This window comes from Liolophura sinensis, chromosome 6, assembly GCF_032854445.1.
Source record: "Liolophura sinensis isolate JHLJ2023 chromosome 6, CUHK_Ljap_v2, whole genome shotgun sequence".
Taxonomy (NCBI): Eukaryota; Metazoa; Mollusca; class Polyplacophora; order Chitonida; family Chitonidae; genus Liolophura; species Liolophura sinensis.
Genome location: NC_088300.1, coordinates 79,574,328 through 79,598,222, shown reverse-complemented (window position 1 = coordinate 79,598,222; position 23,895 = coordinate 79,574,328). Strand labels below are relative to the sequence as shown.

The following is a 23,895-nucleotide window of genomic DNA, read 5'->3' as shown; positions in this document are numbered from 1 at the left end:
GAAATACCTATAGCTTCACGTGAACAGAGATCTGTGACAAGTTTAGTACATCGGAAGAATTAATGATATATACTTGTCGCTGTCTCTGACCCGTGTCTTCCAGCAGGTATACCACAACATTCAGGGCTGTCCCCTTATTATTACACGTATCCATATCCGTCATACTGGACGCCAGGCCCTGTAAACTCTCCATCGACCATGAAAAGAAATGTAATGTACTGTCATGGGGTCATGCGTTCGTCCAAACCAGATCTATTAGGTGTTTGGGAGTTTAGGTCAGGGAGATGGCAGATTCTTAACCGCCCTCAAGAAAGTATAGAGTTACTATACAACACTCTGAGTAGGTTTACAACGCATTCATCGAACACTGAAGTGTAGAACATGAAAAAGAGCACTGTTGCCAGATCAAGCAAGGCGGTTCTTCACCGTTTATCATCTTGTCGTACACCCATGTAACTATAACTAGAGCAGTGCTACATAACATTAATGCTGAAACTGGACACTGTCAATGGTGTTAAAATATATACGCCAAGAACTACGCGCTGTGAATGACAAGATGGGAAACTCTCGTAACTGTCACAGGTATGTGTCATTATTCTGCATACGCGAAAGCTTGAGACTCGGCACAACATTCGAGATGAGTTGTGTTACGACCCAAACTGTCTGTATTATAAAGAGATGGCTTGTTGGTTAAAAAGTAACCAAAGCCAGCAGATTTTATTTTACAACAATTTATTAGGTTTAACAAGAACAGATAACAAGACTTTTACAAATACTAAAGTACTTAAGTTTAACAAGAAAGGATAGCAGTATCTATACAAATACTAAAGCACTTACATGTACAACGGTGTCAAGTCCAAACGGACGCGTATACTCCACAATGCTTAAAAATGAGGCAATATTCACAAGAGGGAAAATCCACGGTATAACTGAGTGTATGACGAAATATACACAAAATTCCACAGACAGGGTCCGTTTACTAATAAGCACTGTGTACACAAGAACACAATTTAAATATACAAGTTCAGACTGAACAAGTGCTCGGTGAAGATATGATATAACAAAGCCAGAGGCTATAAAGACACCAAAATTCAGCACAAAAGGTCTACTAAGGTAACACACAGTGAAAGCATCCAAAACTCTCAATAATTCTCCTTTCTCCTCTTTTGACCTGCTTTCATAGATCTTATATAGACTGGTGGAATTTTCTAGAATAAGAAAATTCCTGAACACTTGTTGTAAACAAACAGGCCCCGAACTGAGCGTATTCTGGAACATTCTAAGACAGAGGCAGACAGCAGGCCCTGAACTCAGCATATGTAAACAGTGGCAAGCTAAATTTAGAAACTGACGGCAGTTGTTTACATAACAGTCGAGTTAGAACTTAAGCTCTCGAGTATGCTGGACTTAAATAAAATACTTACCTGGAGTAGTAATCCAGTCGTTACGTGTATGCCGGATCAATCCAAAGTCGTATGGTCATCTGAGACTGGGACCAACTCTGTACAGCCAACTGAGTTGAATTGAATTGAGTTGGATCTAATGCTCTCGTGTATGCGGAGCCTTTTCGGTTGAAAATGATCAGCGTATATACCACACAGGTGTAGCTATAGTTTTCATTTACAAGTAAATTTTTTTACACGTCGTGAGGTTTTTGTTTTTCTACCCTTGTATGAACCGTTTCTGTCGTAATTTGCACATCGTATTTAAAGACCAGTAACCTCTACGGACATGGGCTGGCATGGCCCCGTGATCAATTCTGTAGATCGAATTTTGTTGTACCAAAATGTACTGAAATGTGAGAAAACAGGTTTTGTGAGATGAGTTTTCTGCACTTCTGACTTTTGCAGGCGTCTGAAGGTCTTCGTTGCAGTGCTTGCTCTAAGCACGTGTATTCTCGTGTTGACGACTACACAAATCATGGACAGAACGTGGTATAGTGAAGCAGTAACCACGGCTAAGCACTTCATAAGACATAGTACCCAGCTGCTCTCCCAAAAACTACACCCAAACTTTGTCCAAACGTTATCGTCATCTTCTCTCGTCGACAGTGTTGCCACAAATCATCCACTGGACAACTCAGATTTTGAAAGGAAATGTCAAGCACATCGCCATATTGGATTCATAAAGGTTCACAAAGCTGGGAGCAGCAGTGTGACAAATATTCTGTATCGATTCGGAATGGCTAACAACCTTACGTTTGTACTTCCTCGACGTGATGTGACGGTGACATCGATGCAAACTTCAAACTGGAGAAACATACTTCCTCCTCCTCGCGGTAAACAGTTCGACATTCTCTGTAGTCATGCCGTATACGTCAGAGCAGAATTGACAAAACTACTTCCGGCGGACACGTTTTACATTGCAATTATAAGACAGCCGTTTAGTCATCTAGCATCATCTATTTATTACTATTACAGAAGCAAAATTCCTGGCCCAGGAAAAGTCAAAACGTATCTGAAGAATCCGTATTATTATTCAAATGTTGTGTTCAATAATTACTTACGGTCTTTCACGAACAATTCTATGTCTTATGAACTTGGGCTTACGCAGAAGCATGTCCGTGACAAAGGTAAAATACAGACGTTTCTGAAGGCGGTGGATGCTGATTTTGGCTTGATTCTGATCATGGAATTAATGGATGAGTCGTTGGTTCTCCTCAGAAGATATCTGTGTTTGGAGTTTAAAGACATTCTGTACATCCCCAGGAACAAAAATAACCTGAAACCACCGACAGGGAACATATCCGCCAGCCTCAGACAAAAGCACGTGGAGACAGACATGGCTGATTACATGTTATACGACTTCTTTTCCAAGAAGCTTCAAAATCGGATGACCGCGGCAGGGAAGGACTTTATGCAAGAAGTGCGCGTGTTCAAGTCTGTCCTCACACAACTGAGGCAGTTCTGTTCTGGTCTCCACTCGCCAGAAGTGTCACAGTTGCACGTGACTAGCAATCCGTGGAGCCGAAGCTTTAACATTTCTCTCGACGATTGTAAACTGTACCTGTTCAATGGGATTGAGATTCTGAACTATGTGAAACATTACCAATATCCTGATAGGTTTTAGTCACTGAAGCTGAGACAAATTTATGTTACCGTAACAGCTTGTTGTCTACAAAACCAAAAGACCAAATATTAGAGGATTTAAGCACCTGTAGGTGTACATAAATGTTAGACACATACACATAAATGTTAGACACATATGTATAAATGTTAGACACATACACATAAACGTTAGACACATATGTTTAAATGCTAGACTCATACACATAAATGTTAGACACATACACATAAATTAATAAAATGTTGTCACACACAATACACTAGGTCTATAATCTATGCATTTATAGATTTTACATATTGTAAAATATATGGATTACGTGTCATTTCAATCTTCTATGTTCTATCTGTAAAGGTGTGATTGTTTTAGCTGCATGATGTTAGGTGCATCCCTCGCTCTGTTTGTAAGTATACAAACGCTCGGTGCGTTGTTTGTTGTCAGTTCTTTAAATACCACTCTCTCTTGAGTTGCGTGCCCTAAAGTCAAAGAACGAAGTACGCTTTAATATGTAGTTGAAAGCGTCTTTTCGGCCTGGCTTGTATGTACATTGAGAGTTCCCGGTGCTGATCAACAGCCAGCCATCAGTAAAGGAACCATTGATGGAAATATCGGCGTCTGTTCATCTTCTCACCTTCGCGGCCAACAGGAAGAAACCACGGCTAATCACGCTGGGTTAAACCTGTACATCGGTTCTGTAGATGTAACAACCTCTCGGTTGGCGCCATAACACAAACAAGACCAGCGCACAAGCCTGCTGGCGTCATCTGAGATAAACAGTTTACAATATGCTTTTTATGATGCTATCCATGTATGATGCTATCATCCTGTTTGCAAGATGCCATATAATTAAAGACGTACAACATAGAGAGTAAAACCAGAGCATCGATGGCAGCGTGATAGATGGTAAATGGTCACACGTAATTGGTGAAATACGGCTCTTGTCAGTTTACCTCTGTCCTCTAACTGTTCCCTAAAAGTATGCCTTAAGCAGAATTAGGTCGGAAATATTCAGTGATGTTAATTGCAGTTTATTAGACGTCACTGGTCTAGAATTACTCTAAATGATGCGTTGTCATCTCATTTAACCTGCAATCGCAATATAATTAAAGACCTACAGCACAGAGAGTAAAACCAGAGCAGCGATGACAATGTGATAGCTGGCAAATGGTCACACGTAACCAGTGAAATGGCCCTCCATGCGCTAAGGACTGTGTGTATGTACTTGAATGTTTGATTACAACCCAACTGTCAGTGTTACACACTATCCAAGTCAAATAAAGCGTAGATCTTGATGTATCCAATCAGGACGTGACCAGTGATGTCACATGCACTGAGCCATCTCCCAGTGGATTATATATATATGTGTTAAAGGAATGGCATCCCTATGCGCAAGCATGATATGTGCCAATGCGGAAAACCCCGGTGGATTGGGATGTGGCTTTATGAGAGAAGTGTTATATGCTTGAGTTCTGGAATGGCTTCAAATGAGATAGAAAATAAAATAATTGGTAGTTGTTACCTTTCTGTTCTGTAAGTAAGATTGCTCTCGAGCATTACCATAGCCCTTCCACACAATTGGCCCAATAAATGCAGTTTTAGAACATTAAAGAATGAAGGCTATTCCTCACACTACAAATTCCCAACAATGGCATGAAAATGGGGAAGTTTCCATAGTAGGTACTACTTCCTGATATCAAACAGGCACAGAAAGTGTCAGGAAGGACTTGTTCAATACATAGGTAGCCCTGTTCTGTGAAATGGAAGGCTTTGCCAAAACACTCGTGCAGAATTGTTATAAATTTATGAAATAATGTCTCTTTATGGAGTCATTGTTATTGCTTTTAGAACGGTAAATGTGGAAGAGTTGAAATTTTAGAGCGAAGCGCCTCAGGCGTACTTAGTAAAGGTTGGTGTGCTCCTGTCTATACTGACTTGTCAGAAACATGCAAGTCTAAGTCTTTTGTCTTTATTGACCTTTCACACACATACAGGGGTAGACTAAGTCTTCTGTATTTGTTGACCTGTCACATATATACAACGGCTAAGTCTTGTGTTTGTATTGACCTTTCACATACTGACAAGGCTAAGTCTTGTGTCTTTATTTACCTGTCACATACATACAAGGCTAAGGCTTGTGTTTTTATTGACCTGTCACATACATACAAGGCTAAGTCTTGTGTTTGTATTGACCTGTCACATACATACAAAGCTAAGTTTTGTGTTTTTATTGACCTGTCACATACAGACAAGGTTAAGTCTTGTGTCTTTATTGATCTGTCACATACATACAAGGCTAAGTCTTGTGTTTTTATTGACCTGTCACATACATACAAAGCTAAGTCTTGTGTTTTTATTGACCTGTCACATACAGATAAGATTAAGTCTTGTGTCTTTATTGACCTGTCACATACATACAAGGCTAAGTCTTGTGTTTTTATTGACCTGTCACATACATACAAGGTTAACTATTGTGTTTTTTACCTGTCACATACATACAAGGCTAAGTTGTGTTTTTATTTACCTGTCACATACATACAAGGCTAAGTCGTGTTTTTATTGACCTGTCACATACATACAAGACTAAGTCGTGTTTTTATTTACCTGTCACATACATACAAGGCTAAGTCGTGTTTTTATTTACCTGTCACATACATACAAGGCTAAGTCGTGTTTTTATTTACCTGTCACATACATACAAGGCTAAGTCGTGTTTTTATTTACCTGTCACATACATACAAGGCTAAGTCGTGTTTTTATTTACCTGTCACATACATACAAGGCTAAGTCGTGTTTTTATTTACCTGTCACATACATACAAGGCTAAGTCGTGTTTTTATTTACCTGTCACATACATACAAGGCTAAGTCGTGTTTTTATTTACCTGTCACATACATACAAGGCTAAGTCGTGTTTTTATTTACCTGTCACATATATGTAGAGCTAAATTTAGAGAGACAACAAATAATATAACCTGAGTTACAACTATTTATTTATTTGATTGGTGTTTTACGCCGTACTCAAGAATATTTCACTTATACGACGGCGGCCAGCATTATGGTGGGAGAAAACCGGGCAGAGCCGGTGAAAACCCACGACCAGTTGCAGGTTGCTGCAGAGCTACTATTACTTATGACGAGGGGTTAAATCAGACCCAAAGGGTAACACACATTTTGTTCTGACGTGTATGCATAGTGACTCTATAAATCATTGTCTAATGAGGAATGATTACGACGATGTATTTAGTAGTTGTGGCGAGTTAAGCACATTTGAAGAAATAATACTATACATTTGCACCCACATTCGCGTGATCTGTGTAAATTTAGCTGTTGTGGGTAGCGATCCATTGTCACCAAGCAGATAATACGGCCAGGTTCAGAGCTGTCGCCATATTCTTACATGGGTGCATATCCTTCAGTCTGTATGAGGGACACGAGGCTTTGTGAACTGTCAAGACAGAGATGTTTGATGCAATCATTCGTCTTGTCAAAGGATGGTGTATAAGGTTTTCAGGTTGGGAAGATGGCAGATTCTTGGCAGCTTGTTATAGTAAAGCTGCATGTATCACCACCGCCTATTACAGTATAGCTAGGTGTACCACCACGCTGAATACGTTTACATGGCATTCTCTAACCTATCAATGTGTAGAATTTCTGAGCGTGGAACAGAAAAGCACTGTCGCCAGTGCGTGACAAGGTTCAAGAGTGCGCATGTGCTGTTTCCTGATGCTTCTTTACCTTTTGTTATCTGCTTGTCATAGGATAACATAGTTGACTCTCTAACTGACCAGGCAGCAGTAGGACAGTATGTACGATATGGGATACACGCCGTGAATGGCAGGATGGAAAACTCTTGTCACTTTCAAAGGTATGTGTTACTCTTGGCATTCGTGTATACATGGGCGCTTTGAGCTAAGTCTTAAGCTCTGGCGTATGACGGGTTTAGTTAACGACGAGACTCGTCTGGAGTTGTGGCCTTCTCCAGTCGTTACTTATATGCCAGTTCAATCCAAAGTCTTATGGTCCCCCGCCACGGGGACACTCCGTACGACCAGCTGAGTTGAGTTGGATCTTACCAGTCTATATACCACACTGGTGTAGCTATAACTTCAGTAAATAAGCAAACGTATATTCCTTGAGACTTATTGAGGTTTGTGTTCGCCTACTCATTTGTATGAACCGTTTCTGTCGTAATGTACAAATCATCACGTATAATGTTACTGAAATATACGAAAACGTTCTTAAGATAAGTTCAGTGCGCTTCTGACTTTTGCAGGCGTCTGAAGGTCTTCGTTGCAGTGCTTGCTCTAAGCACGTGTATTCTCGTGTTGACGACTACACAAATCATGGACAAAACGTGGTATACTGGAGCAGTAACCACGGCTAAGCACTTCATAAGACATAGTACCCAACCGCTCTCCCAAAAACTACACCCAGACTTTGTCCAAACGTTATCGTCATCTTCTCTCGTCGACAGTGTTGCCACAAATCATCCACTGGACAACTCAGATTTTGAAAGGAAATGTCAAGCACATCGCCATATTGGATTCATAAAGGTTCACAAAGCTGGGAGCAGCAGTGTGACAAATATTCTGTATCGATTCGGAATGGCTAACAACCTTACGTTTGTACTTCCTCGACGTGATGTGACGGTTACATCGATGCAAACTTCAAACTGGAGAAACATACTTCCTCCTCCTCGCGGTAAACAGTTCGACATTCTCTGTAATCATGCCGTATACGTCAGAGCAGAATTGACAAAACTACTTCCGGCGGACACGTTTTACATTGCAATTATAAGACAGCCGTTTAGTCATCTAACATCAACTATTTATTACAGTTATAAAAACCAAATTCCTGGCCCACGAAAAGTCAAAACGTATCTGAAGAATCCATATTATTATTCAAATGTTGTATTCAGAAGCTACACAACTAGATCTTACACAAACAACTCCATGTCTTATGAACTTGGGCTCCCATCGAATCATTTCGGTGACAAAGGTAAAATACAGACGTTTCTGAAGGCGGTGGATGCTGATTTTGGCTTGATTCTGCTCATGGAATTAATGGATGAGTCGTTGGTTCTCCTCAGAAGATATCTGTGTTTGGAGTTTAAAGACATTCTGTACATCCCCAGGAACAAAAATAACCTGAAACCACCGACAGGGAACATATCCGCCAGCCTCAGACAAAAGCACGTGGAGACAGACATGGCTGATTACATGCTATACGACTTCTTTTCCAAGAAGCTTCAAAATCGGATGACCGCAGCAGGGAAGGACTTTATGCAAGAAGTGCGCGTGTTCAAGTCTGTCCTCACACAACTGAGGCAGTTCTGTTCTGGTCTCCACTCGCCAGAAGTGTCACAGTTGCACGTGACTAGCAATCCGTGGAGCCGAAGCTTTAACATTTCTCTCGACGATTGCAAACTGTACTTGTTCGATGGGATTGAGATTCTGAACTATGTGAAACATTACCAATATCCTGATAGGTTTTAGTCACTGAAGCTGAGACAAATTTATGCTACCGTAACAGCTTGTTGTCTACAAAATCAAAAGACCAAATATTAGAGAATTTAAGCACCTGTAGGTGTACATAAATGTTAGACACATACACATAAATGTTAGACACATACACATAAATGTTAGACACATATGTATAAATGTTAGACACATATGTATAAATGTTAGATACATATGATTCTGAACTATGTGAAACATTACCAATATCCTGATAGGTTTTAGTTACTGAAGCTGAGACAAATTTATGTTACCGTAACAACAGAGCCAAGGCTTAGAGGTGAAGAAATCCTCTAACATTTTCCATCTGGGGTTCATGATCAATTTGTTTGGCCATCCTTGGTCACCCTTGAATAAAATACCATACCTAAAATTCAGCTTACGTTAGGCATAGTATGGGCTTGCCTACTTCTTGCATTAGCGAATCAGAATCGATTCTGTGTCCTTTTAAGACCAAAGTCAACTACAGACCCGAGTGTTGTGTCTAGTCATGTGCGCTGGTGTATTGCCCGATTCTCCGCCTTACCATACTTTGTCTAAAATATTAGTCTATACGATCTTGTAGCCGTATGATGACACACATGCTGCACGCCAAACACGCAGTGTGTATACTGAATTATATAGCCTACTAGCGGTGTGATAGCATACCACTACAGTCACTGATGTGCTTTGATCTTTCATTTTGGTTTAATCCTATCACTATGTCAGCATCCAATAACTAAATGCTTTCAACGCAGAGACTTGTATATAGCTTGAATTTAATAATCTGCAGTGAGAAACAGGAGAGAAACTCATACAGGACAGGCCTACATGAGTAACCTCATGTAATTCTGTACATGTAAGCCCGCTAACGTCTTCGCCTTTATAAACCTCAATAGGTGAGAAAGGGTCATGTTTCGTATTATATTTTCTGATAATTTATTCTAATGTTAATTTTAAATTTCATAGTTTGATATACAACTATGGTCGTTACAATATGTCTTAATGTAATGTCGAAATGTACTAGCGTGCCTGCTTTGGTTGTAGCATGTAGTTTAATTATTTAGAAGTCAAAAAGCACAGTGTAGGCCTTGATCATGTACGCCTTTGTGTATCCCCAACAGCTCCCCTGCGACCTCAGGTCGCACCCTCCCCCTCCCCCTTCCCCTCCCATTTTATTTGACCCAGAAAATATTTGTCTAACACCACAGAAAATCCACTGGGACCGTTGCTGTGCATTAGTAGGTACATCAAATCTAGTTCTGACAAGGTGTTACACGAACGGGGTCATATGAGATATTCGGAGTTACTTGTATTCAGAAAAGTAGCTCTATTCATGGATATAGAATAAGAGGAACAAGTTGCTCAGTGAGCCCAGCAAGTCTACCAGCCACACCCGCTCGGCCTTTGTAGACTTGATGTGCCATGAACCACGGCCACGCACCTGTTCATGTTCCATGTATGATTACGGGATAGGCGTACTATTAGCATCTGACATGAAGGGGAAAGTGCAACGGCTGATTGACCCGTATCAGTATAATCGGGCGGGGCCTTAGTTGCCTTCGGTAAGGAGACTCAGTGAAGCAGCACTAGATAAAAGAGCGGTGGAAATCCGCCCTGCAACAAGGAGGCACATTACATGCACTCTAATGATTCCTTCGTCGTCAACGTTAAGTACAACGTAAAACCCTAAGCACTCCCTCACTGACTATTAGCATTTGCTCTGCTCAACTTTCCTCCACATTAGACTGACAGAGTTTTACTATTCACTCCAGACCGTGGCTTACAGATATTTGTGCTACGATTCCTCTTCGCTGCTATTCTGGTTAGATAGTTCTGATTAGCAGTACAGTGGTGTTGTTAACGTAGCAGATCTTTTCATCACTTTAAGGGATAAAAATTCGATTCTGATTGGCTGATGCGAGACATAGGCAAGTCCAGGCTGTGCCTTGCCCAACCTGAATTTCAGGTAAGGTATATTCAAGCGTGACCAAGGCTGCACGATTTAATCCGGGGAACCCAATCTCCACTGTGAAGTAATCGGCGTTGATTCCTTATCCCTTTAACATGGGTAAGTGTGTCATTTTGCAACACCACTGGTTGCTAGCTAACAAGGGCGTGTGTATCTAATGCCTTGTCAGAAACTGATTGCAGCTTTTCTGGACAAGAAAATATCTGTACTAATTAGCGCTGCTATAATAACGTCATTTAGAATCTAACTATCAAAGATACCATCTCCGCTGATTTTATGAAAATGACAATATCTTGTTAGTCAGATAGCGCTGCTGTCTTTGCGCCATTTAGAACCATGGAGGTGGAGTTAGAATAAAGCAGCGAATACCAAAGTGCTAGAGCAAACCTCATGCCAGCTTGTCCTAGAAATATATCTATATAGAATTAAATCTTTAAATTTAGAAAATTTACATGTGTTTACCATGAACGTAGATACCGGAACAATTTACATTTTAGTCCAACTTTACTGAGTTATACTTTTGTCATGTTTAATGTATATGGTGAAACACTTGTTTGTTATATTAGCTTACCGTTAAGGTACCTCCGAGTTTAGCTTCCCTCTTGAAAAACATAAAACCATTGTCTAATGTGGAACCCAGCATCTGCGTACCTTAGATGCGAATGCATACAACGTGATTGCAAATGCATGTGTAATATGTATTTTCTTATAGCACAGGAAAACCGAAATGAATGAGGAACAAGTATGAAGAGTATTTGTCTAGCTGCTTACTTATGATTTATGATTATTTGTGTTCTTCAGTATGTTCATGATGACAGATAATATGAACAATAACAATAAAGCTGCTGTAACAGGGTGAGGCATAAGTGCTTCCTATTTCTGGGCTGCATGGAGATCATTACCCTCTTTAATAGCGTGAATGAAGAGGCGTGGGTTTGAGATCACTGGTTCAAATCCCCAACTGGTAAGCCTTAATAGTCACACTTGGCACTGTGAGCAGGATTGCAGAGTCAGCTTTACAATATGGTGATTGTTTAAGAGTCCCTGTATGTTAGAATTGTCGTTCCTGGGATTTTAATAAGAGGTGAATTTGAAAAATTGGAATGAAAACAGGGATTTTTTTTTATTCAAGTTTTATATTTTGCGCCCAAGGTTTACATGAATCAGTTCAAGATCCATGCTGGCGTGAAACACCAAACAAATAAACAAGATCCATGCTGGCGTGAAACACCAAACAAATAAACAAGATCCATGCTGGCGTGAAACACCAAACAAATAAACAAGATCCATGTTAGCGTAAAACACCAAACTAATAAACAAGATCCATCTTGGCGTAAAACACCAAACAAATAAACAAGATTCATGTTGGCGTAAAACACCAAACAAATAAACAAGATCCATCTTGGCGTAAAACACCACACAAATGAACAAGATCCATGCTGGCGTAAAACACCAAACAAATAAACAAGATCCATCTTGGCGTAAAACACCAAGCTAATAAACAAGATCCATATTGGCGTAAAACACCAAACAAATGAACAAGATCCATCTTGGCATAAAACACCAAACAAATGAACAAGATCCATGCTGGCGTAAAACACTAAACTAATAAACAAGATCCTTTTTTATCGTAAAACACCAAACAAATAAACAAGATCCATGCTGGCTGAAAAGTGATTACATTTAATGTTTTTCTGGGTCCACTTTGAAGAAACTGTGAATAGTTTAAAGATGAATAGGACAGGCGAAATTAGGACCGAAGAAAAAGACAACAGTTTTCAATGATGTTCGGGAAACGCGCAAGATATGTTCTGGGCGGTCAAATGAAATCACTATTCAAATCGTGTACCACGTCAGAATAGAAGTCGTTGATCTTAAAATATGTATCTCAGTTGCGTTTTGATTTCAACTGTTCATATATTCAATGTGGATATCCAATAGGGGAGTATTGCGTTGGAAATCTTTTGTCATCAAAGGTAAAATCAGTGCTACTTTGTCATGTAAATGGTGACAAATGTAAGGCAACCTTTGTTGACATTAATTTACTGATCACCTGTCTCACCCTTTCCCAGAGGCACAGATTACACCTCTTTTCTTTAGGACATTCATCAAGTTCACAAAGATTTCGATTCTCAATTCTCTGTATTATTCCTCCACTCTAATTTACTTTTTATAAAACTTTTTTTAGATGCCCTTGTTATAGTGAATGTGATCAAAAATAGTTGCCCAACATTTTTGACAGGTCAAATGATACAGTTGGACATTTTCTACCTTCAACGATAAAGAGTTCGAACTCGAAACTTATATATATATATATGCATTCTAGAGAGTACTTGTAGCCTACATGGTCTGTCGTAATAAAAACTATGTTGACCTGGTAAAGGTGTCGTGTAACTTTGTATTTATCATCAATAGCCCCAAAAGACAATTGAAAGGCAAAGAAATGTGTATTCTGTATTGATTCGGTGGAGCTTTTCTTGGACACAAAACAGTGCAAATTAAACTTATATATTCCCAACTTAACATTACATGGGCATACACGGCCCAGCAAAAAATCATCTTCAAAATCTTTCACTGTTTTCACTTTAATTTGAACTAAACCTCTTCAAAATAATGATGCCTCAGATTTTTTACGGAGCAAATACAGTGTATACAACGTATACAATGGACAGAGTCGTTTGAGCAAACTCTGAGACAGGTTGACAGAAGAAATATAGCCTTTCCCCAGTGTTAATCCATGGAGAATGTAGCTTTCGGCCTCTTCACATTTTTCTACACATGAAGAAAAATATTGATCTCAAACTGGCATCGATTGTGAATAAGCGGTTTGGTTGTGAAACTGTCCGACAAAAATCTGAGTGAAATACTGAGAAGTACACACGTCATCTAAAACTGTGAAAATTTGGCAGCGTCAAAGTGAATTCGGAAATTTGGTGGAAAATCAGTCATGATTTCCGGGAATCACGTTTGTCGGGGATACAAAGACTAGCGGCTGGCTCTGTCACTAGACTTGTCCATTCTGTATTATCGTCAAAACAAGGAGCAGACGAAGAAAGCGGCCTGAATTGAGTCACGCATCTTTTGTCCTGTCTCTTTATCGAAGAGAGTGTGTGCTCTACTGTATGCTGTGTGTTGCCCCTCTATTATGGGTGCAGTGTACAGCAATGTTCCAGAATATATCATTTCGGCGAGAATTTTTTTTTGAAGTTAGCCCTGGACGTACCACTGCATATTTATTGTCCGTTGACCAGGAATGTATAGAATGTTCCAATATTACTGTTGTACCGAAAAACTCACCAACTTCAGCACTGAGCTTTTTTTTTCTTTTGATTTGTCATGACGAACAATATCTTCAGCAGGATGATGGACTGATCTGTGTGGACTGAAGATAATATTCATGTGGAGTTAGATCTGGAATGGAACGCTATAACTAACCTAGAATGCCTTCAATTAATCAACTTTACTCTTTTTGATACCTCCTAAAAAAGCTGGTATTTCCTCATGAATATACGATGTGAAAGACAAGAAACAGACTCTCTTTTTCATAATTTGACATAAATATATTTGACACTTTGCATGTATACACAAAAATTAACTTCTTTGTTATGCGGACCCTGGGAATATTGTAGAAGTTTCTGTGAAGTTTTTAATTTTGTCTGAGTATTTAGACATGCACATAGCCATTTAGCGCATCAATGCCAAACTCTCCCTTGGATAAAAAGTGTGCATAATCTTGTATCACAATGATTTTACCTTGTTGTTTACACCAATTTCATGAGATAAAAGCCAAATTTTGTTATCTGGAGAATGAAAATTGACTGGGGCACATTTAATAACTTTATCTACAAAAAAATATGATTAAAAGGAAGTTTGTACATGAATTTAGTTGTTGTTTTATCACTCTAACGTCTAACGTTACCGGCATCAGAGAGGTTATCTGAGACATTTTTCAAAATAACTGTTTCCAGAAATTTTATAGCTGTCGTATGTTACTGGGACACCATATTGCTGACAAAACAAATTCGACGCTTGAAAGCGTCAGTTCCATCAAGCAAATCTTGGATATATACAATCTCGGCTTCTCGCCAGAGTGTGTCAAAAATAGATTTCCCTCAAAATGAGTTTATTGTTTTACGCCATACTATAGAATATTTCACTTATACGACGGCTGCCAGAACTATGGTGGGAGAAAAACGGGCAGAGCACGGGGAAACCCACGACAATCCGCAGGTTGCTGCCAGACCTCCCCACGTACGGCGGGAGAGGAAACCAGCATGAGCTGGACTTGAACTCACAGCAATTGCATTGGTGAGATGCTCCTGGGCTAATACGCTGCGCTGGCGGGTAAGTTCACCCACCTAGGTAAGATGGAATCAGTGCCCATAAACTTTCCGCATCATTAAAATACCTTGTTAACCAGACAAGCTTCAGTGGTTTATTTATTAATATAAAATCCGGAGAATTCAGACCTCCCTCAAACGTATCTTAAGATATCTTTTAACTTTGTCGTTTTTATAATTTAATAAATTTATATAACTCTGAGACAACTATTTTGCAATGCTGTGTTTTCAATAGAAGCTCACTGGCCAAATAAACTATTCTTTAGATGTCTTCTGTCTTTGAAACAATAGTTTTTCCAAACAGTGTGAGGCCTCTTCCAGACCAGATTTGAAGTCTTGTTTTTAATTTCTTTATATTTGGATCCAAATTTTCTTTATGTAGTTTTTCCAGATCCCGGAAAATTCTAATGCACAGAAACGTTGATGAGTCATCACCGGTATGTTTTATGTATTGTTTATAAAAAAAACAGGTTTGCTTGGTTTCAGCTTTAGAAGTTTGATTTTTTTCCAAATTAATTTTTAATCACTGAATTTTGTTTACACCCCTGAAGTTTGTGAACTGCTTTGTAGACCTACCTTTATTTAGGACACAAAATAGATTTATCCACTTTCCAAATTAAAAACAGTTGAAGAACTTTAGACAGGAAAGAAATTTCAACAGAGTCAAAAGCCTTCTCAAAGTCAAGAAAAGCAAAGGCCATAACCCCCATTATTAACCAGCAAATCCATGCAGAACAAAACCTATGTTTCTCCTATGTACCGACCACGCACAAATCCGGTTTGCGATTCATCAATTATATTAGTTAGGACCATCTTTATTCGATTAGCCAATACATGTAATTTTGAAAACAAAATTATAATCCGAATTCAATAATGTGATTGGACGCCAGTTTTTAATGACTTTTGGATCTTTCCCTGGATTTTCAATTAAAGTTATTAACCCTCGTCTTTGCTGAAGTCATAATTTTCCAGTACTGAGTGAATGGCCGAATGATCTCAGAAGAAAAGGCTTAATGTTACTACAAATATGTTGATAAAATTCATGTGACAAACCGTCACACCCTGGTAATATACACTGACCTTGAGATTTTGCCCCACATCACCAAATTTATCTTCTGTAAAAGAAGAGTCCAGTAAATTTTGTTCAGCATCTGATAAGGTTGGAGGCTTTGTACCACTGAATCAATTCTCGAAGGTTTCGTCGAACTTGAACATCGGGCCTTGTTTTGACGTGTATAACGATGAATATAACTTGTGAATTTCAATGATAATGTCTTCTGGTGATTCTGCTGTTCTTCCGTCAGCATAAACAAGTTTTGTTATTTGCTTTTTGCCTGGCCGAACCTTTTCTAAATTAAAAAATATTTCGTTGATTTTTCTCCCTGCTCTGATCATCTAATCTCAGATCTTATCCTTTCTCCTTGAACTTTGTATTCATGTATGTTCTCAAGCATTCTCTGTATTCATGTATGTTCTCAAGCATACTTTGTATTCATGTAGGTTCTCAAGCATTCTTTGTATTCATGTAGGTTCTCAAGCATTCTTTGTATTCATGTAGGTTCTCAAGCATTCTTTGTATTCATGTAGGTTCTCAAGCATTCTTTGTATTCATGTAGGTTCTCAAGCATTCTTTGTATTCATGTAGGTTCTCAAGCATTCTTTGTATTCATCCTATTCATTTACAAGATCTTCCGTCTGAGAATCGTCCAGTTTTCTATCAACAACGGTTAATTTTTCCTCCTTATTTCTTTGAAGATTAATTTCCTTCGAGCGTTTAATGGTTATGTGCATTATTTGAAATTTTATCCATTTCCAGAGATTTATCAGGTTTTATTGTTCAAATCTGCTATTTTGAAATTTAAAAATTCAGTTAGTTGCTCATAGAAAATCTTACTCTTCAACAGGGAATTATTATATTTCGAAAAGTTCGGATGACGATTTGTTATATGTTCAGCTCAAATGAAAGAGAGATGTGATTTTGTGGTCTGATTTACTACTCGTTTTAATACTGGATTCAGTTACCTATTTTGACACGCCGGGGGAAGTCAACCGGAAGTCAGTTCTAGACTGTGCATTATTATCTCCACGCCAGGTAATAACCGATGCGTGAGGATTCTGCTCTTGCAATACATCGCTTGGATTAAAGTTGTCTATCAGATCATGAATAGCCGGACTAGTCCCTGTTGAATTACACGATACATTTTCCCTATATAATGCCGGGTTAAAGACAATGTTAAAATCACCTCCAATACTGTGTCAATACAGTTAAATTCATGAAGTAATAGACATTATATAGAATTAAATAGTTATCAAATCATCTCTTTTTGATTTACATATTTTGCAACCCTTGTGGGATGTAGTCTCCCCATTCATTCGTCCAAAATTTTTCGTTTTTCTGACAGCTATGTTACTCTTAAGTGAAGATTATGTCAGCGTTCTGATTTTTTAAGTGCAGAATAGTTCCTTCCTTTCGTTTGTTTTTATCTCTGATTCATCTATCATTTAACGATGTTACAAGAATTTCCCCTTGAAAGAAGGCAACAATAAGAGCTGTCTCCCCTGAATGGCAAAGCGTTCATAGAGGCCTGCAATGCTTAGCATCAAGGCTAACGAGTGCGTATAATTGCATATTTCTTTTTCAAAACGTATTTTATTAGTTCCAATAGATACCTATGGGTCATTAATTTGTAATTATGCAACATTAATTGTGTCCTTTAATTACACAAATCACACGGCTGACATTGATTTATGCTATATGCCATAGAATTTTCAAGGCGCATCTGAACATTGATAAATGTTCCTTACCGTCAGTGGGATTGTTTCCCTCCTGAAATCTCGCAACTGCGAGAACTGCCCCACTTAGTTCCAGATTACTCTGGCGTTAGGATTGGATGGAAAAACTTTCTTAAGCCAATGATGGTTTTTAAATGGATTAAGCTCTGACGTTAGCTTAGGGCCAGCCGTGGTCGAACAAAATTTTGCTTGTTCTTCAGAGCCATCTCGATGTTAATTTTGTGAACGTTGCACGGTCTCAAATGACTCTCTATATTCCAGGTGAATAATCGCAAGACCAATTCTCAGAACGACGTTTGCCGCAAAACCACCAAAGAACTAAGAAAGTATTTATTTTATTAGATTGTGTTTTACGCCGTACTGAAGAATGTTTCTCCTTTGTGATGCCGGCCAGCATTATGGTGACAGGAAACTGGGCTTGGCCCGGGGAAATCCAAAGAAAGTATATAACATACCAAATTAGGAAGGAAGCTTGGAAAGAGAAGCAGTGAACAGTTTTCAGTAATGTTGGAAAGACGCAAGGTATGTTCTAGGCGAGTGAAATCAGCATTCAAATCGCGTGCCATTCTAGAATATCAATTGTCGATAACGAAATATGAATTTCAGCTACGCTTTGACTGCAGCATTTCATGTATCCAACGCGTTGATTTAATTCAACACGATGAAAATACTGCCCCAGCCCCGGGTTAAGCTGAAATAGACACAATGATGAAGCAGAGCGCATGGCAAAGATTACTCTTTAATTATTTCTGCATACAGACATATTCAATGGAGAACAAGTATAGGCCAGCCCAAAAAAAGGCGTACAATTTGTACTCATCGGAACATTCATGCCCTGTTGATATATGGTTTCCCCGAATTTCACTTAGATGTTATTGAGAAATTCAAGCAACTCGATGATCATGGAAACATCCCATGAATTGAAACCCTTGCGTGCAGCTGAACTGAAGAAGGCTTCGTTGCCAATGAAGTTAATGTAGCTGTCCTAGTTATATTAAACACTGGTACAATTAGTGATGTTATTCTCTCAATTAAATATTTGTGAATAGTAGTGGTGCAGAGAGTGGAGAAATCCCAAGTGGAGATGTCCTTATACAGTAAGTGTATTTGAGCGTCTAGCTCTTCATTGAGAAGTTCTGAGTTTTTAATAATCCACAAGCAATTGACATCTGAAGTTTTTGAAATTTCACAATAGTACTTTTTCCAATATGACTGTACTTCTTGTAGTGCCTTCGTTAAGAGAGTAGATGCAGGTCTGATGGTACAGCTTCTTGACCACGCAATTTATGCATTTTTGGAATCCAGTAAAGTTGTGGTATATGGGTATGACGGAAAGGTGCGGATAAACGCCTGTGTTTGATAAAGGACATGTTTCTTCAATAGTTCCTCCCGAATATATACTGTAGGTCGTTCTAGGACACACTGATGTTTTCGCAGATGTTATGGTTATGTTCCTAGCCTTCAGTACAACTCTTCCCACTAAATCGAAATGCAGTTGTTACATCCTCGTCGTTTCCTTCTCCGCATGCAGGTTAAGGTGTGTAAGACCGGGTTAGATGTGTCTGGTCGGAGTTTGAAGACATTCTGTACATCCCCTGGAACAAAAAAAATAAACGCGTCGTCCGATATGAGGGTTACTGACACCATATCTTCCCGTACATCCTGTCACTGAGGCGATATAAACTCGCTCTGCCACAAGAAGACATCGCACATGTACACACCTAGTGGCTTCTCGTTATAATATGACTGAAAAATTATTACATACGACGTAACATTCAGCGCTGCATATAAGAAGCACATCGGCGTAATTTGTGCCTCAAAAAATATCCAATACGTATGTTAGTTTTAAAATAGGTGTTCAAAATACTAGTACGCCGAGAAAAGTGAAAACACGCCTTATCTCTAAAAGTATGCGCACACGCTATTTTGTGGGAGAGTGGAAGATAACTCTGTATGGGTTAAACTGTGCAAAGGGCAACTACTCTTACTCGAAATGCAATCATCGCTGAAACACGGAAAAAGTAGGTATTTTTTCCAAACTAAAATCAAAGTTTGCTCAAGAAGTATAGTTCTTTCCCTGAGAGAAACGCCTCTTGATGATGTTATTGCTTAATGTGAAGATCTGAAGGCAATAGAAAGGCACAATGTGTACCTTACACATTGACAGGACATAAGCGGAGTGGCTGAAGTCACCCTTGGATTCTTCTTAAAGATGGGCATGACGGCGGTCATTCGTTGTCCCGATCAGAAAGTCAAGTGAAAAGATTATTTTGTAAACCTTGTAAGAAAATTAAAACAAATCCTATGCGATGGCCACTACCGGCTTGTCATTTGAACTCACAGCTTACTTTCTAACGACCTCGGCGGAAAATATTTCAACTACAGTGAAAAATCACGTGATATCGAAATAAAAAGAAATAAAATGGCTATATAGTAAATAAATAATTTTCAGCGCGGTTGAAATAATTTTCACTGCGGTTGAAATAATTTTTATCGCGGCTGAAATAATTTTTACCGCTGTTCAAATAAATTCAGTTGTGGAAATAATTTTCATTTAAAAATATTGTTCTGTGTAAGAAAATAACTTTCTATACCGGTAGCAAAAAATAATTTGATTTTTAAAAATATACTTCACTCTGTAAATGATATGTATAAAACAAAATGATTAACTCACTCTGCTTATATAAACTCTTTGATAAGCCACCCAACAAATAGTTCTGTTGTATATGCAGAAACCATAACAAAACTTACAATAAAATCGCTTGACGGTTATCACCCCTGATTTGTAAATAATATGCAGACTAAATTAAATAATAATAAAACAAACTGTGAAGAGAAATTAAAACCCCACATCAATTGTAGACCTGATGTAGACTCATGTAGAAGAGAAGAAAAACCAACAAATATAAATCCAAGCAGGGCCTGCATGTACTACCGGTAGACCCTACTTCACAACCAATAAATAAATCAGCTATATGTACTATCGTTGGGCCCTACTTCACAACCAATAAATAAATCAGCTACATGTACTACTTCACGTCATTCCATAGCTCGCCATGGTTTAATTTTATATACCCATAAATGAAATATTTAGTGATGTTTTAGACACTATGTGTGTTGTAGTTTTTATAGTTGTCATGGATACGTCTATAATAGGCTGAGATAGTCGCATTTGTCGCCAAAAAGGGGCCATATTGTAGATGTACGATCCGGCAGTTTACCTATTATTATTCTTCAATCCCCCCAAATCCTATCTTTTGTTCATCCTACAAATCGTCTGATTTATTTTCGTTCCTTAAATCTCTGAATTTATGCAGAGATTTGCGAGTTCGACTAGGCCCTACCAAGTTCAAGTTTCCAGTAATACTGCAAACCGGCCCCGATAGCACAGATGGTAGACCGTCCGCTTCGGGAGGCGATAGATCCAGCGTCAATCCTGGGTCGAATCACACCTAAGACTATAAAAGATGAAGTTGTACCCTTCTCGCTTGGCGTTCAGCATGAAGGGGATAGTGCAACTAGTGGTTGACACGTATCAGTATAACGGCTCGAGCGGGTCCGCTTACTTGCCTTCAGCAAGTCGCCTTATGGAGGTAGCACTGGATAAAAGAGCGGTGGAAATCCGTCCTGCAACAAGGAGGCACATTACATGCACTCTAAGGATTCCTTCGTCGTCATATGACTGAAAAATTGTCCAGTAGGACGTTAAACCCGAATCATTCACGCCTTCACTCCGGCAAAATTGCCAAGTTTTATTCTTTGTAAATGTAATACGGCCCCTTAGTTAAAGTTGACAGCGGTTGAATCATTGAGGCAGTTGACTGGAAATGTCTGCAATACGCATCGTTTGCACGACTTTCTAGTCAACAACTGGTAACCTGGATATGCTGACAAATATAGACATGCCTGTGTCTAAATCTGACAGATAGGGAGATGTAACAGCCGACTGACGTCAGGTGTTGTTGTTGTTGTGGTAGGTCAACAGGCGAACTGCATCTCCTAACCTTTTCAGTAGAAACAATTCATAAGGACAACTCCAACATTTCATCTCAATCATTTAGCACCATGCAGACGTAATGAAATAAATCAATGTGACACATGCATGAAATAATTATACTAAAATAAACTATACGCCTTATTTACCAGTTTGCGTATGTGAGCTGTGATGGCCGAGTGGTTAAGGCGTTGGACTTGAAATCCAATGGGCAATGCCCGCGCAGGTTCGAACCCTGCTCGCAGCGTACAATTGTTTTTTTGTTTTGTTTGTGATAGCTCCACCACAAAAGATGATGTATTTCTAGGGATTGAAAAAGGGGATCATACGTAGTCACACAATGGACCGGACCTGAACATAACACTTAAAACTGGTGCTGTGTACACTGTCTGACACGGGTTAATAGCCCTCGTGTTCCCACGGGAATACCACGATGATAAAACATTTTCATGTATGTGTCCTTCAGGGATCGTCAGTATTGTCACAGAAGCTATAACAATAGGTAGCTCTTCACCTATCTAGCGGATACCACGCGCGATAACATTTTTTGCTTTCCTTTCTTTTCTGTTCTCAAGCATGTAACTGCGGAAAATACACACCTTATTATGTATCGATAGGAATATGCATTTAGCTCCACATATAGCGTCGTTATATCGTTAATGTGAGTAGCCTTTGTGGAAAATGAGTGTACGTATGCGTGTAACATATAGGTACAAAGTTTAGATTAGACTACATGTGGAATATTCTTGGTCTTCTGGGCACGGTTTTTGTAGCAAGCATGCCAAAACTTCGATAGATCTCATATCGCTGATACAGAGTGATCAAATGATCAGAAGTATTGGTAATCTGGAATATTTTGAGTTGTACGTATCATACTTTGTAATGGCAAGACTGTAAGCGTAGTTTTGTGCGCGACGTATATGTGCACATTCATTTCGTGGTAAAGCGACCATTGTGAAGCGCAGCTGCGACCGCATGGTCGATCAGTGGAAGCTGTAAGAACACAATAGGGTCTTCTAAAAGTACATTAAGTTGAGGTGTAACCTATATTCACCAACAAAACACGTTACATGACAGCACCGCATGCTCGGTCTCTGGACACATTATAGTAAAGTTAAACGTTATATGACAGCACCGCATGCTCGGTCTCTGGATACATTATAGTAAAGATCAACGTTACAAGACAGTGCCGCATGCTCGGTCTGTGGACACATTATAGTAAAGTTAAACGTTATATGACAGCACCGCATGCTCGGTCTCTGGATACATTATAGTAAAGATCAACGTTACAAGACAGTGCCGCATGCTCGGTCTGTGGACACATTATAGTAAAGTTAAACGTTATATGACAGCACCGCATGCTCGATCTCTGGATACATTACAGTAAAGATCAACGTTACAAGACAGTGCCGCATGCTCGGTCTCTGGCCACATCATTGTGATCAGTATATTTTAAACAAGGAAACACGTTTGGGAAAAGCCGTAGTTCTCTGCGTGGCTCTAAGCAAACCATGTATGTGTATATATAAGCATGTATGTGTGTATATGTAACCATGTATATATGTTTTTTATAGCCATGTATGTGTGTACATATAAGCATGCATGTGTGTACATATAAGCATGTATGTGTGTGTGTGTGTGTATATATGTATATACATATATATACCACGGATATGTACAGTGCAGTTAACACACAGAATTTGTGGCCAGGGGGAAGTAACATCACCAAGCTCTCCTACGTCACGTCACTCTTCGTATTTTACCTCCATGACTACACAAAAAAGGGAAAATCACCCAGCCTCATCAGCTCTGTATTACTCGGTCGTATCAGTCCTGGTCGTATCAGTCCTGTATTAGTCCTGGTCGTATTAGGGATGTATTAGTCCCAGTCTCATCAGTCCTGTATTAGTCCCGATCGTATCAGCCCTGTATTAGATCTGGTCTCGTCAGCCGTGTATTAATCCCGGTCTCATCAGCGCTGCATTACTCGGTCGTATCAGTCCTGGTCGTATCAGGCCTGTATTAGTCCCGCTCTCATCGGTCCTGTATTAGTCCTGGTCGTATTAGGCCTGTATTAGGCCCAGTCTCATCAGCCCTGTATTAGTCCCGATCGTATCAGTCCTGGTCGTATCAGGCCTGTATTAGTCCCGGTCTCATCAGTCCTTTATTAGTCCTGGTCGTATTAGGCCTGTATTAGTCCCAGTCTCATCAGCCCTGTATTAGTCCCGATCGTATCAGC

General features: G+C 39.3%; 2 protein-coding genes and 1 non-coding gene across 3 annotated transcripts; all 3 read left to right on the top strand.

The window, feature by feature from the left end:
• Positions 1-1,920: 1,920 nt before the first annotated feature.
• Positions 1,921-3,069, top strand: LOC135467591 (galactosylceramide sulfotransferase-like). The gene has a single exon (XM_064745365.1). It carries the CDS (start codon positions 1,921-1,923, stop codon positions 3,067-3,069), a length of 1,149 nt encoding a protein of 382 aa, XP_064601435.1.
• Positions 3,070-6,564: 3,495 nt separating this feature from the next.
• Positions 6,565-8,557, top strand: LOC135467590 (galactosylceramide sulfotransferase-like). The gene is made up of 2 exons (XM_064745364.1): positions 6,565-6,927; positions 7,336-8,557. Exons 1-2 carry the CDS (start codon positions 6,902-6,904, stop codon positions 8,555-8,557), a joined length of 1,248 nt encoding a protein of 415 aa, XP_064601434.1. The 5' UTR covers positions 6,565-6,901.
• Positions 8,558-21,821: 13,264 nt separating this feature from the next.
• Trnas-uga (transfer RNA serine (anticodon UGA)) lies at positions 21,822-21,903 on the top strand. Its single transcript has one exon. It is a non-coding gene; the product is annotated as a tRNA-Ser (tRNA).
• The last annotated feature ends 1,992 nt before the right edge of the window (positions 21,904-23,895 follow it).